The sequence below is a fragment of the Eretmochelys imbricata genome, chromosome 9 (genome assembly GCF_965152235.1).
Source record: "Eretmochelys imbricata isolate rEreImb1 chromosome 9, rEreImb1.hap1, whole genome shotgun sequence".
NCBI lineage: Eukaryota > Metazoa > Chordata > Testudines > Cheloniidae > Eretmochelys > Eretmochelys imbricata.
In genome coordinates this window covers 102,469,933-102,485,764 of record NC_135580.1, presented here as the reverse complement: position 1 = coordinate 102,485,764, position 15,832 = coordinate 102,469,933, and the positions used below count along the sequence as shown (strand labels likewise).

Genomic DNA, 15,832 nt, shown 5'->3' with positions numbered 1-15,832 from the left:
GATGGGTGAATATATGTAGGCCAAATCCAGGAGCCCCAGGGTTTCTTATTCGTTGCCACAGATTCCTTAGTCAGACACGCCGCATAACACAGGACAGAGCATTTCACCAAGGGATTCCCGCACCAAGCCCAGGACTTCTGATTCAGTAGATTTTTAGTAGGCTAAAAAGTCTGAGCTCCTTCAGTCACTCATTGCAAGGCAGGCTTTCCACCCTTCTAATCACTATGGCTTGTCTCTGAACTGCTTCCAGTTTTTAAACAACTTTTTTAAAGTGTGGGCACCAGAACAGGACACACCATCCCAGTAATGCACTCACCACTGCTATATAGAGAGGTAACACCACCTCCCTAGGCCTATATTAAGTCCTATCTCTAAGTCCTTTTCCAAGTTCTGCTTTCCAGAATAAAGTCCCTCATCCTTCAACTGTAACCTACATTTTTCATTCCCAGACGTAAGACTCTGTATTTTGCCATATTAAACTGCATATTGCGCCCAGGGACCCACCCATCATCATTATTTACTATCTCAACTAGTCTGTGTCATCTGCAAACTTTACCAGGAATGATCAGTGATAAAAATATTAGATAGTGTTGGGCCAACAACGGATGCCTGTGGGATCCAACTAGAAACACTCTCTTTCAGTGATGACTTCCCGTTCTATCACCAGCCAGTTTCTAGTATGTGCTATGCTGATTTTGCATCATACTAAAATTTTAACCAGAATGTCTTCTGTTGACCCATCAGAGCTCCAGCCTCCTTCACCATTGATATTAACCCAGCAAAACCCTACCTGTAGAATGCAGCTGAGCCCAAATACCACCGGGCGGTGTTGGGGACAAAGCAGCAAGTCACTGAAGGGACTGGGCGGAGGATTTCCTGCAGCCGGTTGAGGGGCAGGTGTTGAAGGGAGAGCAGCTCCTGTTTGTGCAGATAGGATGTGGGGCAGGTGCCCACCTGTGCCGTCCAGCTGCATGGCAAGCCTGCGGGTACAGAAGTAGGCCAACCGCCTGGACAGGTATGCAGACTGCACGAACTCTCCGGAGTACTGTGGGGAAGAAGGAAAAACCATCCCAGTTCCAAGCAACACTAGAGAAGTCCCCAGAGCCCAATGCTGTGCAGTGGTGCCTCGCGGATAGGGCCACAGCCTCACCCAGATCAAAGGCCTAAACAGCCGGGGAACCCATGAGAAAAGTGTCATCGTAAAGCCATTTAAGCACCAGTGAGATTCACAGAGCACCATGGACAACATTTCCATTGAGCTCAGTGTACCCAGACCCAGCCTTCTCAGGACCTTGGGGGCCTAGCTGGAATCAGCCATGGGAGCAGAAGAGAAAAGCCACTTCTATCCAGTTCCATCCAATGAACACACCACTACCATCAAAAGCCCAACTGTTACAGGTAAGGCAGGGACAAGGAGCTGGAACAAAACCCCTTGCAGTAGCAGGAAGTAATGGGAAAAGCAGCATTCCCTTCTGGTAGCTGGTGGCTAATGTGGGGGGGGGGTGGCACTCAGCTGGGAGAACACCCCAGGCTACTGCAAGGTGGCTTACGTTCCCCAGAGCCGTGTTGGAGGAGGCAGTTTTCTCCAGAAGCTCACCCGCAGCAGCAGAGGTAAGAGCAGTTTCAACAATTCATCTTCTCCTGGACGTATCTTCTCAAAGCATTCAAGCACCCAGGTAAGGAATTCGTGTCTGTCCAGCATCCCATCCTGGAGACAGACAGACAGAGTGAGAAGACCAAAGGAAGAGCATCCTGGAGTTATTCTACCCCTATTCCTCCTGCTGAGCCACCCAGGGACTCAGGGGTGGAATACATTCTGAAAAAACAAAATTACTTCTGAGCCTTGAGTATCCGTTGCAAACCCCACCCCAGCAGCTCCCCTCAACACCTCACCTGGAACATGAACATAGCCAGTTTCTCATTGTAGTCCCATTGTTTCAAAGCATGCTCCACCTCCTGTGGCATGGGCCCAGACGGTGAACCACAACCCTGCCCAGAGAGCTGCCTATAGAACTCAGAAATTTTTTGCAGCTGCTCTGACAGGTACTTGGTGATGATCTGTGTCCACTCTGGAAAGAAGAGACAGTCAGCCGTGAGTAGGTAAGCAGGAAGAGGCATGGGAGAGGGCTGATCTAGGCAGAGGGAGTGGGAGCCAAAGAGTTCCTGTGATGGAAGGAAAACCACAAGGAAAGAGATAGGCCTGTGGGTTCCAGGGGAAGGTGGAGAGCAAGGGACAAATTCTGAACTGCATTTTAAAGCAGGACTTTAACACACAAAATACAGGAAGGCAGTTCGCCAGGAAGGAAGATTCCTTAAACGCTTTTGTTGAAGATCTGGCAAGAGCAAAGGAATGGAGGGAAACAGGAGGGAACAGCGCCAGGACAGCCTGATGTAGCATCCCCATTAGTGATCTGAGAGATGGGGCTGCAACATGATAGTGACATTTCTCAAGTTTCTCAATTGGCTCCCACCCATTTCAGATACCTGTTCAAGGCCTTGGTCTTAATCTTCAAAACACTTAATAAAGTATGTCCCAGCTACATTAAAGCCCAAATTTCATTCTATGAACTGTCAAGATATTTTGGCTCCCCTGGGATGATTCAGATCACAAAGCCCAGGACAAGACATGTGAGAGCTGGGAATAAAGCATACTTGAAAGGGTTGAGCTGTGGAAAAAGCTTCCAGAAGAGATCAGGAGATTAAAAAAAACAATACTCTGTAAACAAACATATTAATCAACCAACCCCATAAAATAAAAAAGCTAGAGTGTTGTTTTTGTCCCAGAAAGAGAGAGGAGCAGAGACTTCAGGAAGTCCCTCTTGCTATTTCTTTTACGTGGAAAGCGCTCATATACTATCGTGATGGACAGCAGTATAAACCATAACAGACAGGCTTTACCATATGCTGCTAATTGGAAGGATCCTGGAACTCCACACAGACCAGAGCCATGATCCAAAGAGGCCCAGCGAGGCTGGAAACATGCAGGAAATAACAGAATGGGATTCTGCTGGGGGAAATAATACATTTTGGGAGAAATAACCTTAAACCAATCTGTCTAGCTTGGCTAAGACACACCTAAGGGCAGACATAAGAGTCCACAAATATGTTAAAGGTGTAAACACCAAGGATGGAATGGGGTTATTCAGGGGAGGAACACACAGGGCGTAATGAGCAGTCATGAGAGTGACCTGTGAAAGGCTATCAGAAAATATTCATTCTCAGTAAGATGTATTTGTCTGTTGTCCAAGGGAACAGGCTGAAGCCCCATTGCCTGGAATGTAACGAGAAGGATGAAAACAGCAGTCGTGATCCAGTAGAAAGAAGCCTGTGCTGCCCCCTTCTGGCTAGAAAGACAAGGTGGATGAGGTAAAATCTTTTATTGGGCCAACTTTTGTTGGTGAGAGAGACAAGCTTAGAGCCACTTCACCCACCTTTTCTCTCTAACACCCTGGGACCCACCCAGCTACAACCACGCTGCATATACCCTGCCGACTAGGGCAAATGTGGCCAAATAGATCTTTTTCATCCTTAACGACTACTATTCTATTGAGGAGGTGCAAGCACAAAAACAGGCAAGGAAGAGAAAACCTGGTATGGAAAAGGCCAGGGCTCCACTCAGGGCACTTACCGATAAAGGGATCAATGACGTGCCGTTTTTTCACCTTAGTTTCTGTGATGGCAGCATAGTAGGCGCAAGTCATTTTGATCAGCCAGGCTGCTCTCATCACTGGAACAGTGTATTTTGCCAAGTAACCAAAGACCTCCTCCTTCTTACTAAAGATGGGTACCTAGAACAGAATAGAAAAAGGGAAAAGCTAGTTTCTGAGGATCCAGAAAGGAATCACCCCAGAATAACATCCTCTAACACCTTTGTGCCTGGACAACCATGCACAAACTAAGCATCACACAGCTTGCACCATTCCGTCAGGACAGTTACAACATAAGGAACGTTTTCCTGGGTCAGCAGGCAACAGTACCAGAGCTGCAGTGCAACACATGAGAAATGAAGCAGGACACTGGGTAAAGGCACTGCAAAGAGGCAGGTCTGTCATAAACACAGTTCTTAAGGGAAGGGTAGATAACGAGTCAAGAAGTGTGTAAGTGCCAAAATTACAAAAGACACACTAACAGCCTGTGAAAACTGAATTTTACCAGCAGGAGCCCTGAACTCCACGACCTGGCAAACTTTAGCCCAGAGGTAGTCAATACACAGACCACAGGTCAAATCCAGACCACCAGATGCTTTTGAATGGACCCCAAAATCTTTTTATTTACTTATTATCATCATTGTTGTTGTTATTTTATTATTTTCTCTGGAGTCTGGACCTTGATTATACCTGGACTAAGAAATTTGGACCTTGACAAAAAATAATTGACTACCTCTGCTCTAGCCTCGACATTATACACTCTGCTGTACAACAATAGGGACTAAACTTCCCCATAACCACTGCCAGGCTCACAAGACCCCTATTTATAGTCCCACCTCTACAGAAGACAGAGCTTTCTTTCCTCATCCAGCCCTGGGAGAATTCATAATTCCAGCTCCACTATGATAGCATCAAGGCTTAGCTCCTGGAGCACAGAAATGTAAATGCTCTTCTTAACCAGCTCTCCATGAGGCCAATACACAGAGCGCTTCTCTGTAAAAACGCTGCCACAGACACAGGAGTGTGGGAAGTCATTCAGCTAGTTATCACTAGACAATCTCACTACAATTTTTGAGAACTTGAAAATACCATAGCAGCATGAACCACCCTCATCTAAGTATGAGGCCAATAAAGGCAGGCAGCAGCAGTTCCCTTAAAAGCAATCAAAATGCAAATGAAACATTCAAGCTCTACATGCCATGAGACCAGCTTAGCCTTCTCTCTGAATAACTGGGAACCTTAGCTCTACAGCTGGGGAGGACACAGGCAGCCCAAGATGAGTCCTGGACACACACACTGAGAATTATAACCAATCTGATGTGGAGAGAGAACAAATCTCTTCAAACCGCAAAATCTCCACTGCAATCTTCAAAAATAGACAATACCCACACTACCAGGTGAGGGAAGAGCTCAGACAGGACATGTTCTACCTTTTTTGGCAGCCTCACCTGCAACATACCTTTTTAGCCAGGTGAGTGAGGGGCTTAGTCCCAGACAGATCTGTGAACCAGTTGTTTATGGCACTCTGAGAGCGTGCCGTCACCAGCCAGAAGTTATCCTTCTGGTTCACCTGAGGTTTCCGTCTTCCCGTGTCAGGCAGCGTGTTGCAGCGCAGCTTCTCTGCAATAATGCTGCTAAAATTTGAACTGATCTGAAAAAGAGACAAGGGTAAGAAACCTCTCACAGAACTGGGTCCAGTGAGCTACAGAATAACCCCTTGTCAGTCTCTGGGAGAGGCTTGGCTTTATTAATTAGTTACATACATTTGCTATTATCCCCAAAGTCTCATAAGCATGAACTTCCAAAACCAATCACCAAAAACAGCCAATGGCTCCCTTTGCTTCAATCAACAAGAAGACCGTCTGCAGCAGGACTGAGAATACCTCAGTAAGGGAACTCCTGAATTGCAGCATTCAAATAGCCTGGCTTTAGCACTGCTGGAATGAACGTCGCTAATTCTTTGGCAGAAGAACCCAACACCTGGCACTTATTGGGCCTTCCATCCAAGGATATCAGTGGGAGGGGCGCCTGGTGAGCACTCCCGCATTGTACAGGAGGCCAAACTGACACGCAAGATACCTCATGACTCCCAGCTTTGTGTTTGCACCAACAAAGAAGTCTGTCTTCCAAACATACACCTTCTTATCCACCTCAGCGATGGTACTGCATCAAGCCAATACTGATGTTCTAACCTCCTACTTAATTTGCAGCTCATGTGTGAGCCAGTGATCTGTGAGGATGGGGCATCTAGATACTAGTTATCAACAGCGATGGATAAAGATCTGTGACCACAGCACACCTCATCACTGACACTGTGGGTAAGGAGCTGAGCAGACTACTCCCCCACCAAGTCTGGGAACATAGCAGCCCACCACCACAAAGAAGGATTGACACTCCGAGAGCTTAGCCTTGGGAAGGTGATAGGCCAGATCATCGCAAGAGTGTAAACCTGTCCACCCTAGAACTCCTATCCCAAAGACCCTGGCTGTGGGCCATAAAAAGACCAAGATCTAGAACCACCACAATAATCATAACCAGTCTGGGTGCAGAAATCAGTAAGAGCAAGGCCTATCCCTGGGAAACCTAGTAAGAGGGACTCAATGCAGTGGGGCTTGACCCGCAAAGCCCTAGAGAGATCTCACCTTAGCTGGATTAAAGTTGACATTTTTGGCAGTGCCATGTTCATCTCCAGAGACTGCCGGCTGATTATTGAAACCCTGCTTCACATTTAAAGCGGTGAGCTCATCCTGTGCAAGAAAAGGAGTAAGGGAACGCTGCATGGCAGTGCAGCTCTACACAAGCCATGCAGCTCCCCTGGAAGCCCAGCCTGGGGTCAAGGGACAAGACAGTGAGAGAAAGGACGTTATCCTCCCCTGCTGGCCCCTGCCACAGCCCTTACTGAGGGAGGGCAACTTCCCAGCCTCATCCACTGATCTCCACAGGCACAGGACCCCTCAGCGAACGGGGCTCATCCCCCAACGACCCCCACCCTGGGGACAGGACCCCTCGGCGACGGTGGCTCATCCCCCAACGCCCCCCACCGCGGGACAGGACCCCTCGGTGACGGGGACTCATCCCCCAACCCCAGGGAGAGGACCCCTCGGCGACGGGGCTCATCCCCCAACCCCGGGGACAGGACCCCTCGGCGACGGGGCTCATCCCCCAACCCCGGGGACAGGACCCCTCGGCGACGGGGCTCATCCCCCAACCTCGGGGACAAGACCCCTCGGCGACGGGGCTCATCCCCCAACCCCGGGGACAGGACCCCTCGGCGACGGGGCTCATCCCCCAACCCCGGGGACAGGACCCCTCGGCGACGGGGCTCATCCCCCAACATCCCTCACCCCAGGCACAGGACCCCTCGGCGACGGGGCTCATCCCCCAACCCCGGGGACAGGACCCCTCGGCGACGGGGCTCATCCCCCTACCCCGGGGACAGGACCCCTCGGCGAAGGGGCTCATCCCCCAACCCCGGGGACAGGACCCCTCGGCGACGGGGCTCATCCCCCAACCCCGGGGCCAGGACCCCTCGGCGACGGGGCTCATCCCCCAACCCTGGGGACAGGACCCCTCAGCGATGGGGCTCATCCCCCAACATCCCTTACCCCAGACACAGGACCCCTCGGCGACGGGGCTCATCCCCCTACCCCGGGGACAGGACCCCTCGGCGACGGGGCTCATCCCCCAACATCCCCCACCCCAGGCACAGGACTCCTCGGTGACGGGGCTCATCCCCCAACATCACCCACCTCGGAGACAGGACCTCTCAGCGACGGGGCTCAACCCCCAACCTCCTGCACCTCGGGGACAGGACCCCTCGGCGACGGGGCTCATCCCCCTACCCCGGGGACAGGACCCCTCGGCGAAGGGGCTCATCCCCCAACCCCGGGGACAGGACCCCTCGGCGACGGGGCTCATCCCCCAACCCCGGGGCCAGGACCCCTCGGCGACGGGGCTCATCCCCCAACCCTGGGGACAGGACCCCTCAGCGATGGGGCTCATCCCCCAACATCCCTTACCCCAGACACAGGACCCCTCGGCGACGGGGCTCATCCCCCTACCCCGGGGACAGGACCCCTCGGCGACGGGGCTCATCCCCCAACATCCCCCACCCCAGGCACAGGACTCCTCGGTGACGGGGCTCATCCCCCAACATCACCCACCTCGGAGACAGGACCTCTCAGCGACGGGGCTCAACCCCCAACCTCCTGCACCTCGGGGACAGGACCCCTCGGCGACGGGGCTCATCCCCCAACCCCGGGGACAGGACCCCTCGGCGACGGGGCTCATCCCCCAACCCCGCGGACAGGACCCCTCGGCGACGTGGCTCATCCCCCAACCCCGCGGACAGGACCCCTCGGCGACGGGGCTCATCCCCCAACCCCGGGGACAGGACCCCTAGGCGACGGGGCTCATCCCCCAACCCCGGGGACAGGACTCCTCGGCGACGGGGCTCATCCCCCAACCTCCCGCACCTCGGGGACAGGACCCCTCAGCGACGGGGCTCATCCCCCAACCTCCCGCACCTCGGGGACAGGACCCCTCGGCGACGGGGCTCATCCCCCTACCGCGGGGACAGGACCCCTCGGCGACGGGGCTCATCCCCCAACCGCGGGGACAGGACCCCTCGGCGACGGGGCTCATCCCCCAACCGCGGGGACAGGACCCCTCGGCGACGGGGCTCATCCCCCTACCCCGGGGACAGGACCCTCGGCGACGGGGCTCATCCCCCAACCCCGGGGACAGGACCCCTCGGCGACGGGGCTCATCCCCCAACCCCGGGGACAGGACCCCTCGGCGACGGGGCTCATCCCCCAACCCCGGGGACAGGACCCCTCGGCGACGGGGCTCATCCCCCAACCCCGGGGACAGGACCCCTCGGCGGCGGGGCTCATCCCCCAACCCCGGGGACAGGACCCCTCGGCGGCGGGGCTCATCCCCCAACCCCGGGGACAGGACCCCTCGGCGACTGGGCTCATCCCCCTACCCAGGGGACAGGACCCCTCGGCGACTGGGCTCATCCCCCTACCCCGGGGACAGGACCCCTCGGCGACGGGGCTCATCCCCCTACCCCGGGGACAGGACCCCTCGGCGACGGGGCTCATCCCCCTACCCCGGGGACAGGACCCTTAGGCGACGGGGCTCATCCCCCAACCCCGGGGACAGGACTCCTCGGCGACGGGGCTCATCCCCCAACCCCGGGGACAGGACTCCTCGGCGACGGGGCTCATCCCCCAACATCCCTTACCCCAGACACAGGACCCCTCGTCGACGGGGCTCATCCCCCAACATCCCCCACCCCGGGGACAGGACCCCTCGGCGACGGGGCTCATCCCCCTACCCCGGGGACAGGACCCCTCGGCGGCGGGGCTCATCCCCCTACCCCGGGGACAGGACCCCTCGGCGGCAGGGCTCATCCCCCTACCCCGGGGACAGGACTCCTCGGCGACGGGGCTCATCCCCCAACCCCGGGGACAGGACTCCTCGGCGACGGGGCTCATCCCCCAACATCCCTTACCCCAGACACAGGACCCCTCGTCGATGGGGCTCATCCCCCAACATCCCCCACCCCGGGGACAGGACCCATCGGCGACGGGGCTCATCCTCCAACCCCGGGGACAGGACCCCTCGGCGACGGGGCTCATCCCCCAACCCCGGGGACAGGACCCCTCGGCGACGGGGCTCATCCCCCAACCCCGGGGACAGGACCCCTCGGCGACGGGGCTCATCCCCCAACCCCGGGGACAGGACCCCTCGGCGACGGGGCTCATCCCCCAACCCCGGGGACAGGACCCCTCGGCGACGGGGCTCATCCCCCAACCCCGGGGACAGGACCCCTCGGCGACGGGGCTCATCCCCCAACCCCGGGGACAGGACCCCTCGGCGACGGGGCTCATCCCCCAACCCCGGGGACAGGACCCCTCGGCGACGGGGCTCATCCCCCAACCCCGGGGACAGGACCCCTCGGCGACGGGGCTCATCCCCCAACCCCGGGGACAGGACCCCTCGGCGACGGGGCTCATCCTCCTACCCCGGGGACAGGACCCCTCGGCGACGGGGCTCATCCCCCAACATCCCCCACCCCGGGGATAGGACCCCTCTGCGACGGGGCTCATCCCCCTACCCCGGGGACAGGACCCCTCGGCGGCGGGGCTCATCCCCCAACCCCGGGGACAGGACCCCTCGGCGACGGGGCTCATCCCCCTACCGCGGGGACAGGACCCCTCGGCGACGGGGCTCATCCCCCAACCCCGGGGACAGGACCCCTCGGCGACGGGGCTCATCCCCCAACCCCGGGGACAGGACCCCTCGGCGACGGGGCTCATCCCCCAACCCCGGGGACAGGACCCCTCGGCGACGGGGCTCATCCCCCAACCCCGGGGACAGGACCCCTCGGCGACGGGGCTCATCCCCCAACCCCGGGGACAGGACCCCTCGGCGACGGGGCTCATCCCCCAACCCCGGGGACAGGACCCCTCGGCGACGGGGCTCATCCCCCAACCCCGGGGACAGGACCCCTCGGCGACGGGGCTCATCCCCCAACCCCGGGGACAGGACCCCTCGGCGACGGGGCTCATCCCCCAACCCCGGGGACAGGACCCCTCGGCGACGGGGCTCATCCCCCTACCCCGGGGACAGGACCCCTCGGCGACGGGGCTCATCCCCCAACCCCGGGGACAGGACCCCTCGGCGACGGGGCTCATCCCCCAACCCCGGGGACAGGACCCCTCGGCGACGGGGCTCATCCCCCAACCCCGGGGACAGGACCCCTCGGCGACGGGGCTCATCCTCCTACCCCGGGGACAGGACCCCTCGGCGACAGGGCTCATCCTCCTACCGCGGGGACAGGACCCCTCGGCGACGGGGCTCATCCCCCAACATCCCTTACCCCAGACACAGGACCCCTCGTCGACGGGGCTCATCCCCCAACATCCCCCACCCCGGGGATAGGACCCCTCTGCGACGGGGCTCATTCCCCTACCCCGGGGACAGGACCCCTCGGCGGCGGGGCTCATCCCCCAACCCCGGGGACAGGACCCCTCGGCGACGGGGCTCATCCCCCTACCGCGGGGACAGGACCCCTCGGCGACGGGGCTCATCCCCCAACCCCGGGGACAGGACCCCTCGGCGACGGGGCTCATCCCCCAACCCCGGGGACAGGACCCCTCGGCGACGCGGCTCATCCCCCAACCCCGGGGACAGGACCCCTCGGCGACGCGGCTCATCCCCCAACCCCGGGGACAGGACCCCTCGGCGACGGGGCTCATCCCCCAACCCCGGGGACAGGACCCCTCGGCGACGGGGCTCATCCCCCAACCCCGGGGACAGGACCCCTCGGCGACGGGGCTCATCCCCCAACCGCGGAGACAGGACTCCTCGGCGACGGGGCTCATCCCCCAACCCCGGGGACAGGACCCCTCGGCGACGGGGCTCATCCCCCAACCCCGGGGATAGGACCCCTCGGCGACGGGGCTCATCCCCCAACCCCGGGGATAGGACCCCTCGGCGACGGGGCTCATTCCCCAACCCCGGGGACAGGACCCCTCGGCGACGGGGCTCATCCCCCAACCCCGGGGACAGGACTCCTCGGCAACGGGGCTCATCCCCCAACCCCGGGGACAGGACCCCTCGGCGATGGGGCTCATCCCCCAACCGCGGAGACAGGACTCCTCGGCGACGGGGCTCATCCCCCAACCCCGGGGACAGGACCCCTCGGCGACGGGGCTCATCCCCCAACCCCGGGGATAGGACCCCTCGGCGACGGGGCTCATCCCCCAACCCCGGGGATAGGACCCCTCGGCGACGGGGCTCATTCCCCAACCCCGGGGACAGGACTCCTCGGCGACGGGGCTCATCCCCCAACCCCGGGGACAGGACCCCTCGGCGATGGGGCTCATCCCCCTATCCCGGGGACAGGACCCCTCGGTGACGGGGCTCATCCCCCAACCCCGGGGACAGGACCCCTCGGCGACGGGGCTCATCCCCGTACCCCGGGGACAGGACCCCCCGGCCATGGGGCTCATCCCCCAACCCCGGGGACAGGACCCCTCGGCAACGGGGCTCATCCCCCAACGGCGGGGACAGGACCCCTCGGCGACGGGGCTCATCCCCCAACGGCGGGGACAGGACCCCTCGGCGACGGGGCTCATCCCCCTACCCCGGGGACAGGACCCCTCGGCGACGGGGCTCATCCCCCTACCCCGGGGACAGGACCCCTCGGCGACGGGGCTCATCCCCCAACCCCGGGGACAGGACCCCTCGGCGACGGGGCTCATCCCCCTACCCCGGGGACAGGACCCCTCGGCGGCGGGGCTCATCCCCCAACCCCGGGGACAGGACCCCTCGGCGACGGGGCTCATCCCCCAACCCCGGGGACAGGACCCCTCGGCGGCGGGGCTCATCCCCCAACCCCGGGGACAGGACCCCTCGGCGACGGGGGGCTCGTCCCCCCCCCCCGGCCCGGTCACGCCTCCGGCCCCCACCTCCTTCTGCTTGGGGTCCTGCGGGTAGACGTCGGGCGGCCCCAGGCGCGGCCGCTTCAGGGGCCGGTGCTCGTAGCTCAGGATCCCGAAGGCCGCCATCGCCGGGGGGGTGCGGGGCCGGCGAGGCTGGGGGAGAGACACGGCCGGGCCACAACAAGGAACGGCGGAACCAGCCGAGCGGGCCCGAGCCAGCCCCCGACAGTCCCGGAAACTGCCGAGCGAGGTCGGAGCTTCCCGAGCCGGCCTCCGGAAATTGCCGAGCGAGGTCGGAGCCTCCCGAGGCGGCCCCAGCTGCCCCGGAAATTGCCGAGCGAGGTCGGAGCTTCCCGAGCCCGCCTCCGGAAACTGCCGAGGGGGGTCGGAGCTTCCCGAGCCGGCCCCAGCTCCCCGGAAATAACCGAGCGGGGTCGGAGCTTTCCGAGCCGGCCTCCGGAAATTGCCGAGCGAGGTCGGAGCTTCCCGAGCCGGCCCCGGCCTCTGCCGAGCGGAGCCGCGGCCGTTTCCTCAGGAGCAGAGCGGGGGGTTCGCAGAGACGCGGCCCGGGCCCGGGCTGGGAGGAGCCAGGGTCTGAGGGGCCCTGAGGGGCCGGGCCAAGGGGCGGGCGCTGCCGGCGGCGGCTCCGGGCAGGAGTCACTCGCGTCCGGTGGCCGGCGCGTGTTTCCCTTTTTCGCTGTGACCCCCCCGCGCTCCGAACCCCCCCGGGCCCCTCCCGCGCCCCGAGCCCCTCATGTCTGCCCCCCGGGGCCCCTCCCGCGCCCCGAGCCCCTCATGTCTGCCCCCCGGGGCCCCTCCCGCGCCTCGAGCCCCTCATGTCTGCCCCCCCGGGGCCCCTCCCGCGCCCCGAGCCCCTCATCTCTGCCCCCCCGGGGCCCCTCCCGCGCCCCGAGCCCCTCATCTCTGCCCCCCCGGGGCCCCTCCCGCGCCCCGAGCCCCTCATCTCTGCCCCCCCGGGGCCCCTCCCGCGCCCCGAGCCCCTCATCTCTGCCCCCCCCGGGGCCCCTCCTGCACCCCAAGCCACTCATCTCTGGCCCCACCCTGGGGCCCATACCCCTCCCACACACCAACCCCCAGCCCGGAGCCCCCTCCTGCACCCCAAACCCCTCATCGCCAACCCCACCCCAGAGCCCACACACACAGCCAGAGCCCTCTCCCCCCTCATACCACAACAATCTGCCCCAGCCCGGAGCCCCCTCCTGCACCCTGAACCCCTCATTTCTGAAGGATTTCTTCAGGTATGTTAGCAACAAGAAGAAAGCCAAGGAAAGTGTGGGCCCCTTACTGAACGAGGGAGGCAACCTAGTGACAGAGGATGTGGAAAAAGCTAATGTACTCAATGCTTTTTTCACCTCTGTCTTCACAAACAAGGTCAGCTCCCAGACTACTGCACTGGGCAGCACAGCATGGGGAGGAGGTGACCAGCCCTCTGTGGAGAAAGAAGTGGTTCAGGACTATTTCGAAAAGCTGGACGAGCACAAGTTTATGGGGCCGGATGCGCTGCATCCGAGAGTGCTAAAGGAGTTGGCGGATGTGATTGCAGAGCCATTATCTTTGAAAACTCATGGTGATCGGGGGAAGACCCGGACGACTGGAGAAAGGCTAATGTAGTGCCCATCTTTAAAAAAGGGAAGAAGGAGGATCCTGGGAACTACAGGCCAGCCTCACCTCAGTCCTTGGAAAAATCATGGAGCAGATCCTCAAGGAATCAACTCTGAAGCACTTAGAGGAAAGTGATCAGGAACAGTAAGCATGGATTCACCAAGGGCAAGTCATGCCTGACTAATCTAATTGCCTTCTATGACGAGATAACTGGCTCTGTGGATGAGGGGAAAGCAGTTGTTCCTTGACTTTAGCAAAGCTTTTGACACGGTCTCCCACAGTATTCTTGCCAGTAAGTTAAAAAAGTATGGGCTGGATGAATGGACTATAAAGGTGGATAGAAAGCTGGCTAGATTGTCGGGCTCAACGGGTAGTGATCAATGGCTCCATGTCTAGTTGGCAGCCGGTATCAAATGGAGTGCCCCAAGGGTCGGTCCTGGGGCCGGTTTTGTTCAATATCTTCATTAATGATCTGGAGGATGGTGATGCACCCTCAGCAAGTTTGCAGATGAGACTAAACTGGGAGGAGTGGTAGATACGCTGGAGGGCAGGGATAGGATACAGAGGGACCTAGACAAATTAGAGGATTGGGCCAAAAGAAATCTGATGAGGTTCAACAAGAACAAGTGCAGAGTCCTGCACTTAGGATGGAAGAATCCAATGCACCGCTACAGACTAGGGACCAAATGGCTCGGCAGCAGTTCTGCAGAAAAGGACTTAGGGGTTACAGTGGACAAGAAGCTGGATATGAGTCAACAGTGTGCCCTTGTTGCCAAGAAGGCCAATGGCATTTTGGGATGTATAAGTAGGGGCATAGCGAGCAGATCGAGGGACGTGATCGTTCCCCTCTATTCGACATTGGTGAGGCCTCATCTGGAGTACTGTGTCCAGTTTTGGGCCCCACACTACAAGAAGGATGTGGAAAAATTGGAAAGAGTCCAGCGGAGGGCAACAAAAATGATTAGGGGACTGGAACGCATGAGTTATGAGGAGAGGCTGAGGGAACTGGGGATGTTTAGTCTATGGAAGAGAAGAATGAGGGGGGATTTGATAGCTGCTTTCAACTACCTGAAAGGGGGTTCCAAAGAGGATGGCTCTGGACTGTTCTCAGTGGTAGCAGATGACAGGACAAGGAGTAATGGTCTCAAGTTGCAGTGGGGGAGGTTTAGGTTGGATATTAGGAAAACTTTTTCACTAGGAGGGTTGTGAAGCACTGGAATGCGTTATCTAGGGAGGTGGTGGAATCTCCTTCCGTAGAAGTTTTTAAGGTCCGGCTTGACAAAGCCCTGGCTGGGATGATTTAATTGGGGATTGGTCCTGCTTTGAGCAGGGGGTTGGACTAGATGACCTCCTGAGGTCCCTTCCAACCCTGATATTCTGTAATTCACCCTGGGGCCCATACCCCTCCCACACACCAACCCCCAGCCCAGAGCCCCCTCCTCTACCCCGAAACCCTTTCTTTCTGACCCTACCCTGGGGCCCATACCCCTCCCACACACCAACCCCAGCCCGGAGCCCCCTCCTGCACCCTGAACCCATTATCGCCAACCCCACCCCAGAGCTCACATACCCAGCCAGAGCCCTCTCTCCCTTCACACCCCAAGCCGCTGCCCCAGCCCGGAGCCCTCTCGTGCACCCTGAACCCCTCATTTCTGGCCCCACCCTGGGGCCCATACCCCTCCCACACAGCAGCCCCCAGCCCAGAGCCCCCTACTGCACCCTGAACCCCTCATCGCAAACCCCATCCCAGAGCCCACACACCCAGCCAGAGCCCTCTCCCCCATCACACTCCAACCCCCTGCCCCAGCCTGGTGAAAATGAGTGAGGCTGAGGGAGAGCGAGCGATGGAGGGAGGGGGGATGGAGTGAGCAGGGGTAGAGCCTCAGAGAAGGGGTGGGCCTCGGGGAAGGAGGCGGAACAAGGGTGTTCGGTTGTCTGCAAATAGAAAGTTGGCACCAGGGGGCAGCCCATGCTCCAGCCCGTGGTCCCGCTCTGGGGCGGCCCGTGCTCCAGCCCTGGGGCGGCCCGTGCTCCCGCTCTGGGGCGGCCCGTGCTCCAGCCCGTGGTCCCGCTCTGGGGCGGCCCGTGCTCCAGTCCTGGGGCAGT

At 60.0% G+C, this 15,832-nt stretch overlaps 1 protein-coding gene and 1 long non-coding RNA gene across 6 annotated transcripts in view; one reads left to right on the top strand and one right to left on the bottom strand.

Annotated features, from left to right (window-relative positions):
- The window catches only part of MED12 (mediator complex subunit 12), a 78,862-nt gene extending 66,560 nt beyond the window's left edge, over window positions 1-12,302 (bottom strand). For 2 of the 5 annotated variants that reach the window (XM_077825711.1, XM_077825709.1), the window contains exons 1-7: window positions 12,131-12,301; window positions 6,290-6,394; window positions 5,107-5,298; window positions 3,629-3,788; window positions 1,894-2,069; window positions 1,598-1,708; window positions 791-1,045 (exon numbers count right to left, since the gene is read on the bottom strand). In XM_077825711.1, the coding sequence (XP_077681837.1) occupies window positions 791-1,045; window positions 1,598-1,708; window positions 1,894-2,069; window positions 3,629-3,788; window positions 5,107-5,298; window positions 6,290-6,394; window positions 12,131-12,229 (1,098 nt within the window). In that variant the 5' untranslated portion in view covers window positions 12,230-12,301. Of the gene's footprint in view, window positions 1-790; window positions 1,046-1,597; window positions 1,709-1,893; window positions 2,070-3,628; window positions 3,789-5,095; window positions 5,299-6,289; window positions 6,395-12,130 lie in introns of those variants that run through there. The other 3 variants (XM_077825710.1, XM_077825712.1, XM_077825713.1) reach the window with 3 other exon arrangements.
- An 884-nt stretch (window positions 12,303-13,186) lies between these two features.
- LOC144270353 (uncharacterized) lies at window positions 13,187-14,074 on the top strand. The gene is made up of 2 exons (XR_013347148.1): window positions 13,187-13,362; window positions 13,496-14,074. It is a non-coding gene; the product is annotated as an uncharacterized LOC144270353 (long non-coding RNA).
- The last annotated feature ends 1,758 nt before the right edge of the window (window positions 14,075-15,832 follow it).